Source organism: Cicer arietinum, chromosome 7, assembly GCF_000331145.2.
Source record: "Cicer arietinum cultivar CDC Frontier isolate Library 1 chromosome 7, Cicar.CDCFrontier_v2.0, whole genome shotgun sequence".
NCBI classification, from domain to species: Eukaryota; Viridiplantae; Streptophyta; class Magnoliopsida; order Fabales; family Fabaceae; genus Cicer; species Cicer arietinum.
The window spans coordinates 19149377-19160041 of record NC_021166.2 but is presented as its reverse complement, the minus strand read 5'-3'; the positions used below and the strand labels follow the sequence as shown (position 1 = coordinate 19160041).

Below are 10665 nucleotides of genomic sequence, written 5' to 3'. Positions count from 1 at the left end.
TCCCTTTCATCATGGTACGATCACATAAATAATACTTTTTTAAGTGAAATCTGCTCTTTATCCAAAAAAGTTACGATGTCCTAAGGTTGGTCCAACATATCATGAGGTCTAAAGCAAAACTATTAGATATGATATTTTCAAAAATTAATAAATAAATTATTAATATTTTATTTAATAATTATAGAAAATTTCTTTAGTAGAATTAATAGTATTTTCAAATCTATTTTCTCTATATTTTTCAAAAAATAAAATAAGACATTTTAATTGTTTTATAACAACATCAAAAACTCATGTAAAATTTTTCATCTTTTAGTTGAAGAAGAAAATAGTGTGTATACTACTACTCCAATAACTCATGTTAAAAGTGTGTTCACTAATATTTCTCATGAGTTAATTGTTTCATGATTTCTCAATTTATAACTAATAATTCTCATATGATGAATGCACTCACTTTTGTCTCCTAATTTCTAACTAATATTTTTCAATTTATATAAATTTTGTCAGTTAATATCAAAAGTTAAGACGAAATTTTACATAGATTGAAAAATATCAATCTAAATAAATAATGATTCTACCAAAAATTAAAAAAATATTTAAAATAAAAAAAATATTTTTTTTACGACGTCTAGGGCGATCGTTTTAGGTGCTGTCCCTTGAGTCTGTTCTAACACTTCGTGTGTAAAATTTTGTTCCAGCACGTCGTGTTAAGAGTTTTTTTTGACGTATTTGTTAAACGCGTTTTTTTAATAAGAAAACTAATTCAAATGACGTCAGCCTCAACCTGATTATGTGTCTTCCAATAGGCGTTCCGGTTGCAACATAGAAGGTTTCTTTTTCGGTTGACGACGTCTAGAGCAATCGTTTTAGGTGCCTGTCCTTAAGCCTGTTCTAGCAAAGATTTTGCTCTAGGACGTAGTGTTAAGAGTTTTGTTTGACGTATTTGTTAAACGACCATCTGTTAAAAGCTTTTAATGTCACGTTGTGTTAAGAGTTTTGTTGACGTGTTAATCGCTGTGAATATCTAATAGATGATTATTTAATTTAATGTCTTTAAATTAAATAATGATAAAAATCATCTTAATCTTATCTTAATTTAATTCTTTGTTTTTATTTTTAGAAGTTTAACTTTTTAACTTTAACAAACATATTTCACATTTCACATAAAACATTTGTAAAATGACACTTTTTATCACCGTTATTAAGAATAATTTCTTTTTTTCAATTGTTTTAAAAAAAATTCTTAATTCTTATTCTCAATCTCATTTTAATTGAAAATCATATTCGTTTTCTATATCATATTTCCTAGACTTTGTAATTTTTCTCTTTTGTTTTAATTTAGGTGTTTTGTGTTTACAATCTTTTCATTGCAAGGTTTATTATAGATTAAGGAAAAATATGTAACATAATTATTAGAAGTATATAGTTTTTTATATTTAGAGATTGAAGTGATATTTATTTATTTTCCTTTAAAATGGCCACGGTTATATTATGGTCATCAGAAAAGGAGTATATTATGTTGGTGAAAATATGTAAAATTAATAATATATTAAAAAAATTAATTTGTCTAAAATTGATATGCATTTTTTTTGTTTCAAGTGCAACAAACTAAGTTATATCAATCATGAGTATTTAAATGAAAATATTGACGCGGTAATTGAAACTAATAAAAAATTGCAAGTTATTCATATGGAAATAAATATCAATTTAGTGATAAAATTTTAATTTTATAACCTCAAGAAATAGAGATTAAATTTCATAATAAACATATATAAAATTATCATCAGTGTTACATCTATATCTATTACTAATAATTTTGTCTCCCCCAAATTAAAAAAATAAAAATAAAAAGTGTTACTAAACAAGCTAACTATGAGTCATGACAATGACAATGACAATAGTTGCTCTTAATGTGTATATATTCCCATCCATTACAATAGTATTGTAAAATATATTGTAAGTATTTTACAATTTTTTAGACAAAAGTATTTGATTCTTGAAGAATAAGATATTATAAACTTTTTAATTTTATAGATTTACAACAAGGAAAAGTACTTGCTCATTGTATTGAAGATTTATTTGGTAGAACCTTTGTACCTGCCTAGCTAACTAGGGTGAAGCATATTTGGGCTCCTAACCTCAGGTTATATACAATTTAATGTGTGGAATAATTTTTCCATCCAGCATATATAATGTACTTAGGATAAAATAAAATGGATAATGAGGAACTTGTCACAAGGTTGGTAAATATCCACCACAGGTACTAGTAGCAGTAGCGAAGGAGGCTCCATGTTATTTTTTATTTTTTGTACAAAGGAGGTTCCATGTTCAATTCCTTAGTTTTTTGTCTTTTAACACATGATGGAAACTTATCATAAAAAATAAAAATATTAATAAAAAATAAGCCACAAATTTCAAAATGCCTTAAGGAAGAGAATAATTGGAAATATTTAAGTACAATAGGATTGGTTGTTATGAATTATAAAAGAATGATAAACAATAATGAAAATAAAAACTACTTTGTATTTGTTAACGATAAAGAATATATATAATTCTTTTAAAAAATCATCTATAACAATAAACATTGCAAAGGCAAAAGAATGTCTATAAAAAATTACTTAAAAAACACTTACACTAGATTTATAATTTAAGTTTTAAGATTTTTTTTTCTTTTCAAATTTTCATTTTTTTCAGATAAAAATTCTTAAATATTTTTTAAAAAATGAGACAAACATGTTTGTCACAATGTGAGGATGTCGTCTTGGATCTCAAATATTTTTATATCTCAAATTTATATTTTTAATTTAATTAATATTATTAATTTTTTAATATTAAATATGTTAATCTTTATAGTAAATTTTATTCTCTAATTTTTGTACGATTTAATAAATAATATATTCAATTATGTGGTTGTATTTAATATTTAGCTGTAAATAAGTTGTTTAATATTGTATCAAGTCAATTTCTTTTAATATTATAAAAAAAATTAGACTTAAAAACATCCAATTTACTATTGTTAATTTTAACGAGTTTTATTTTCTATTTTACTTTAAATGTTAATATTATTGGATCGACCCTATCCTTGAAAATCTCTAAAACGAAGGGAGATGTTTTAAATTAAAGCTAGTTTAAGTACTTAATGAGAACTAAATAACATAAATATAAAGATATTAATTAAAACATCATTATTTGTAACATAGAAATTGACCAAGAGTCCTAAGATGGTCAAGAGATTGTGTCCCTTCGCAAAGGGTGCAATTTTTTTTTTATAAGAAAAAAGTGATTTCCTACATGATTGCAAAATGTCCACTATCACTATGATGTGAAGTTTAAGATAGCTGACTCAAATATACGCTATGTTACTCCCTCTACTTCTATTGGACTTTATAACACTTAAAGTAATTAATGAGTGGATTATTGTCTAATTAAAAATCTTACCAATAAAATTAAATGAAATAAAATTATGATAAAAGGAAAAATGGTGCAGTGCCAACAAAAACCAAATCTCAAAGATAAAGACAACGACGATTAGGGAGACTAAATTCATTATGAAAGAAATATTCCCTAATAAAATTAAGTAAATAATCTGAATGTCATATTGATTTTGAAACTCCAACATAGAGGAGGACACATATAATCTCTAGAATAAAGACATGATCAATCAATTTGCAAGCAGCCTAAAAAAAATTACTGTGAGATGGTCGAGACAATCACGTTCCTTCTAACTTTTAGAACAAACAAAGATGATCGAATGCATAGAAGCATCCAAATTGCATTGAAAAATGTAAAACAACCTATTGCATAATTTACAAGCCAAAGCACACAAAAATATGGGAGGAGCTTCCATAAGCCACATTACACAAAGCTAAATTGATGCCATAACACACCCATGAAGAGAGAAGTAAATTGAAGGAGTATGAAGTAAAGATAGAGTGAGAGGTAAATTTCTCAGAGCTTTGATTGGTAGTGAAAAGAAGTTGAGAAAAGAGAAATGTGTGAAAAATAGTGTAAGAAAAGATAAATAAAAGAGAAATAGAATAAATTTGATGTATTAATTGGTTGAAGAGAAATAGACAAGAAATAGAGAAAAAATGTTAAAAATTATTCGTGAAAATGCGACAATATCTTTAAATTTTACAGCATTATATTTTTAATATAATAAATAACATTTTAATATTATATATTTAATTTATTGAATTAATTTTTTTTATCCATTTCTTTAATATTTAACTAAATGATTTAAGATACTTAATTTAATTATTATTTTAGTTATTGTTTAAATTAATTAATTAATTAAAATCATTATATTGAAATGTTAGACACAAATATCAAGGTAAGAATATTAGTTTAGCAATGACAAATCATTCTATTTGGTTTCTTGATAGTTTTGCAAATATAATAAAAACGTAGGTCCCATTAATATTTCTTCCCTCTTTCATTTTTTATTGCTTTGCCATTGATCTTTCTCTCGTCTATCAGTCTCCTGTCCTTCTTTCTCCCATACCAATCACAACTCTAGGGTTTCTGATCTTGTTTATTTATCAAACTAGGATTGCACGCATTTATTGAACATTTTGTATGTACATTGCTACAAAGCTTTCGAAATTAAACATTAATAAGTGACTTAGAAGAGACATAATTAACTCACACAATTACGAGATCCTAAATTCAAACACGGAACAAAATATCCAACCTAACAATATCAATATTTGTCAGTTAAAATATAATTTAAAAACCTTTCAACATAATTCCAACAATTACTAACAATAATAACACATCGTTGCTTGCATATTCTAAGATACACAACACATGAAATTGATTGACCACAAAATATTAATAATAATAACAATTTACATGCTCCTACCAATTCTTTCCCTTATTTTTCTTCCCCACCTCTACATATATTATCAAAAGCTAAGATCCAACGGTGTATTTTACATTACCGAAAACTAACAAAAATAGCCAAAAATTGAGAGTTGGACAGCATTCGCCATTTTAATATATCAAATAAGCATACTTCATAAAAAAACAAATTACCCTGTCGTGTTTAGAGGAAGACATCTAAATAAAACTTTAGGCATGAGCATAATTTCTATAAGTACATTTTCTTTTTTCTATCACAATCACATTGGTACGTTGGATCATCAGATTTTAACAGAACATGGTGACCCCATAATAAAATACAGGTCGTATGTATATATAATTGGTAAAATTATGTTCTCATGAACATGCAAACCAAAAGTTCTGATTTCAGAGGCCCCTTGATGTATGCCTTTTCCATTGCTGATATTCTTTGTTGTATTATTAGTGGAGATGTTGCAACTACAAGAAGGGTACATCTCCTCTCGCACCATATCATCTCTACATCTACAGGTATTACATCTCAACCAAATCAGCTTATCATAGATTCAAAATACATAAACCATAGTCCATAAATAACAAGCTAAAACACTCGACCAAATCAGTAATCACACACATCCTACAATGGCTGTAGTGCTTTGGGCATTGGCTTTAGCAAGCCTATGCTACCCTCTAGCCTCAACCAATGCTCAATCACATGCAGCTGCACCATCAAAGTTTCCAACCACAACAGCATCTTCACCCTCCACATTGCCAATTGCAACTTCACCATCTTTAGCCAAACAACAACCTGTTGTGGCAGCAACTCCTGCTAGTAGTACAAAGAAACCACCAACAGCAACTTCTCCTACTTGGAACAAACCAACGAACACAATCACATCAGCAGCACCTTCCAAATTACCAACCATAATCCCCGCTGCACCTTCCAAGTTGCCAACTGCAGCTTCTCCAACTTCTGGCACACCGTCAGCTGCTAAAACACCACCCATTGTGGTAGCAGCTCCTCTTGCCTCAAGAAAACCACCAGTAGCAACATCAACTCCAACAGCTGGCCCCGTGAAATCACCAGTTCCCAAATATACATCTCCAACATCTTCCCCTGTGAAGTCATCAGTTCCCAAAGTCACAACGCCAGCATCTACTCCTGTAAAGTCATCAGTCCCCAAAGTTACAACTCCAGCATCAGCTCCTGTGAAGCCACCAGTTCCAAAAGTAACATCTCCAACATCTTCCCCTGTGAAGTTACCATCTCCAAAGGTTACAACTCCAACATCTTCTCCTGTGAAACCACCGGTTCCAAAAGCTATAACTCCAGCATTTGCTCCTTTGAAACCTCTTATTCCAAAACCTACAACTCCGGCATCTGCTCCTTTGAAACCTCTTGTTCCAAAAACTACAACTCCAACATCTGCTCCTTTGAAACCTCCAGTTCCTAAAATTACAACTCCAACATCTGCTCCTTTGAAACCTCCAGTTCCTAAAATTACAACTCCAACATCTGCTCCAGTGAAACCACCAGTACCCAAATTTACAACTCCAACATCTGCTCCTGTAAAACCACCAGTTCCAAAAGCTACCACTCCAAAATCTGCACCTTTGAAACCACCAGTTCCAAAAGTTACCACTCCAAAGGCTGCACCTGTGAAACCACCAGTTCCAAAAGCTACCACTCCAAAGGCTGCACCTGTGAAACCACCAGTTCCAAAAGCTACCACTCCAAAGGCTGCTCCTGTGAAATCACCAGTTCCAGATCCTCCAAAACTTGCTCCTGTAAAAACACCAGTCCCCAAGGTTACACCAGCATTAAGCCCAAAAGCTCCATCTCCTAAAATTCTACCACCACCACATCCACCCAAAAAAGCACCAGTTTCTCTACCACCACTACCTCTAGCACCTGTTTCACTTGCACCATTACCGTTGCCACCAGCTTCTTCACCACCAAAGGCATCCCCAACACCTGCAAAGGCACCAAAAGCACCAACACCATCCAAAGAAACACCAGCACCAGCACCACATAAAAAGAAAGCACCAAAGTCTTCACCTGTTCCTTCCCCAGCAATTAACCCACCATCACCTGCACCAGCACCTGCAATAGACACACCATCATCAGCACCAGCACCAACACCTGAAGATGACACGCCAGAACCACCACCCCACAAGCACAAGAGAAGAAAACACAAGCATAAGCATAGGAGACATCATGCGGTATCTTTAGCTCCAGAACCAACAAGTACAACAATCATTAGGAGGAGTCCCCCAGCACCACTAGCTGATGATACTACTCCAGCAGATTCTGATGAGTCACCAGCACCAGCACCAAGTCCCAATGCGGTACCATTTTACTTTAAGTTACATTGATATATTTATGGACCTCTCTGGTCTGGATTATACAGCATTAATGCAGTCATGTAATCTCAGCCATCTGATCTTTATCGGATGGTTCGTACTCTAACTTAGAGAAACAGGTCTATATCACACATTTAAACTGTTATCCGGTCAAGATCAAATGGTCAGGATTTACAACAGCGTGAATGCGTGATTGCACCCAATCCACTTTCCTTACATACATAAATGTCTAATAGAATGCGACATATATCATAAAATTGGATTGGTTTGAGTGGAGAAGAGTTTTGTTCTCCTTATATAAGATCTTAATTCAAATCTTGTAAATAGAGAAATGACGTGTTAAGAGAGATTTGTCCCTTACATGGGACCACTTGGCTCGACCTGAATTTGTTAGGGTCCAATGTGAGATCCAGTAACAAGGGTTTAGACCCAAAAAAGAATAAGACAAAGATATATACTTAAATCTTTGACGCTACTCTAAGATTGTGAATCTTGAAAGTGTGAACAATTGTGAAAATGACTGTATATGTTGTTTATGTTTCAAATCCAAAGAGCTTTTTGCATGTGATAAAACTGGCTAAAGCTTCGTTACCAAATCTTATGATTTTATTTTCACAGAATGGTGCACCATCATACCAAGGGCAATGGAGAAAGATAATGGCAACTGGTGGACTTGCTGTTGCCATTTTGTTATGTGTCACTTGAATACCTGCAGCAGATGCTATATATATCAGGTCATTTGAAGAAACATGGATTCACGCAAAGCGGTTAAATTTGGTTTGCAAAAATATAAAATTATTTCATATGTATGAAAATGAATAATGAAAAATTATACTTATAAATTATTAATTTTTTATCCTTCCGTTCTTTCATTGTATTGTGGTCTTTGCTCAAACAATATTAGTGATATGAGATTTTGAGTTATCAGGAAATGCAAAGTGAAATATGTGTGTCTAATACTTCATGACAAGTCCATTATAGTCAGTTTTACATTATGAATCCAAAGCCGAAGGAAAATGCACAGTAATGAGATCATGAACACTCAATTGCTTAAAAATAAAACATGTGTAATGTACCAGTACTTAATACTTACACATATAATTGTGTTACAAATTAAATATGAGCATGAAAACTCATGCAATGCTGGAGTAAATGTTATTGCTATTTTCTAACAACAGTCAACAATAAGGTCCCCAAAATAAATGTGCAGTAATAAGGCAACCATAAGATCAGTTAGAACTAGTTTGTGACCCATGCAACATGTAAATTTATGCTTATATGTGAAAGTGATTACTCATTATTTTAAATGTAAAAATATAACTTATTTGAACCATAAAAACACAATAAATGTGATTGTAGCACAAAAAGATGTGTTTTCCAATATAAAAAAAATAGTAAAAGCTGGGTGTTCTTAATTTGACAAATTTAAACAAGTATAAAATTTTTGTTAACATCATGGGTTGTTTATTAAGATGCAATACCACAGCAAATTGAACATAACAAAAGAACTTCTCTCCTTTACTTAGTTGTAGTTTGTACCAAATTTATAATAGCAAAACGTTAAATTTCTGTTTGTAAATACATCGGAACGTAATGGTAAGGAACTAAACAGTTTTGATTGTTGAAACTAAATCACACATATAAGCTGAAAATTTTGTAAATTGTAATAATAGGACTAAAAGGAAAACAATGGTTATAGTTATAGTGGGAGTCATCTTCCATTCCCACAATGAAATATTTCATACAACCAAAGAAATGCATCGTGATAAATTGATAATCATATGCAACAGCTTACAATATACCCTATGTTTTGATAGGAAGAAGTCTAAGTACATTTAAATAATTTAAACAACTGGGAATTCCATATTGTATCATACGCTAAACCACAAACATAACTGTTCTTCCATTATAAATGCATAAAGAACTTTCAAAATAAATGACACATCTGATGAAATAACAACTAGATTGAAGAAAATGAGAATTGTGTACTTTGAGAAACTAGCAACCATTAGTTAAAGAGTTTAGCTAATAATTTCTAAAATATTGATATAAAACATACAACTTAAAAGTCTTGTAATTTTGCTAGAAAAGAAACAAATTACTTAAGGTTGAACAGATTTGCATATTACAAAAGAAGCAATGACTTCAATTATCCACTTCCAGGAACATGTGTGAATTTTAGAAATGTGGGGGGGCGAAAAGTAGCTCCCCAATTTTAAGCTCACAACCCACAATAATATAGCTTCAATTGCAATTTATAGCTAAAGAATCTAATAGTTCTATGAGAATGAGACACCTCAAAAACTTGCATAAAAAATATCTTACTTAACCACTAACTTAGTAAGGGACACCAAAGGAGTTTTAAGAAGGAGGTATCGGTTCAAACTCAGAAAAACTATCATAACAGCTAACTTAATAACATTTGCCTATTGATTTTTTTCTTTTGCCAATGTTTTACACATATGACCTGCAAATTTGGTTTAGATCAATTTTAAAATTTTGAAGAAGTGAAGTAACAAAGTTAAAAAAAAGTAATAAAATTTAAAAATAATATGAATAATTGCAAGAAAGCCATTACAGTTGCATCAGAACATCGGCTAGCTTCAATAATCAACTACACAATTATGAATGAAATTTAGTAAAAAAATGTTAAAATTAGTAGTGTTTATTTTTGAAAAATCAAAAACTTGTCTAATAAAATGATTAATTCTAAAAAATAATAATAATTAAGAAATGGTTATGCAAAATTGCGAGTTACCTAAAGAGGGGTAAAAAAGACCATTGCAATTCAAACATACATCAGACAAAGAGAATGGATTTCACTTCAGAATTGATTCCAAAATGAAACGTGAGATTGGATTGAAGTGGCGATACGTAACCAAACATGTCCAAATCGCTTTTGATGGGATGAAACCTGCTGTTGATGATTTTCACCAGCCAGCCAAACATCCTTTTTTTTAGAATTGATTCTAATTTAAAATAGAAAAATAAAATCAACTTTTTTATATAGAGTCCATGTTGATTCTAGAGGTAGTGTAAATTTTGATTCTAGAATAGAATTGATTTGACCACAAAATTTATTATCTTTAATTTAATTTTGAATATAATCAATTTAAAATAATAATTCATTTAAAATTAAATTTCACAAACGCAAAATCAAACAAAATTTTCAAAATTCTCAAGTCTCGCTTTTGGTACATCGTATTCACCATAATTTTGTTCAGATTTAACCACTAACCAAGTATATTACTGATTTTACTTTAGGGTGAAGTAAAATTTATTTTAGAGATATCATTTAATTTTGATATAATTGAATATGTTAAAAAAATATAAAGTGAAAATAACATTTATTTTATTATAATTTTTTCATATAAATATAACATTAATTAAGTAACATGGTAAAATATTTTTAGTAATGTACTCTGACACTCAAAATATATATTAAATTATGCATAAAAAATA

General features: G+C 30.4%; 1 protein-coding gene and 1 long non-coding RNA gene across 2 annotated transcripts; one reads left to right on the top strand and one right to left on the bottom strand.

The window, feature by feature from the left end:
• The first annotated feature begins 4820 nt into the window (after positions 1–4820).
• Positions 4821–8127, top strand: LOC113787724 (uncharacterized). The gene is made up of 2 exons (XM_027336842.2): positions 4821–7188; positions 7822–8127. Exons 1-2 carry the CDS (start codon positions 5482–5484, stop codon positions 7906–7908), a joined length of 1794 nt encoding a protein of 597 aa, XP_027192643.1. The 5' UTR covers positions 4821–5481; the 3' UTR covers positions 7909–8127.
• LOC140918667 (uncharacterized) lies at positions 6835–10257 on the bottom strand. The gene is made up of 2 exons (XR_012161257.1): positions 9962–10257; positions 6835–7912 (listed from the first exon to the last, which is right to left on the bottom strand). It is a non-coding gene; the product is annotated as an uncharacterized lncRNA (long non-coding RNA).
• Positions 10258–10665: the final 408 nt, after the last annotated feature.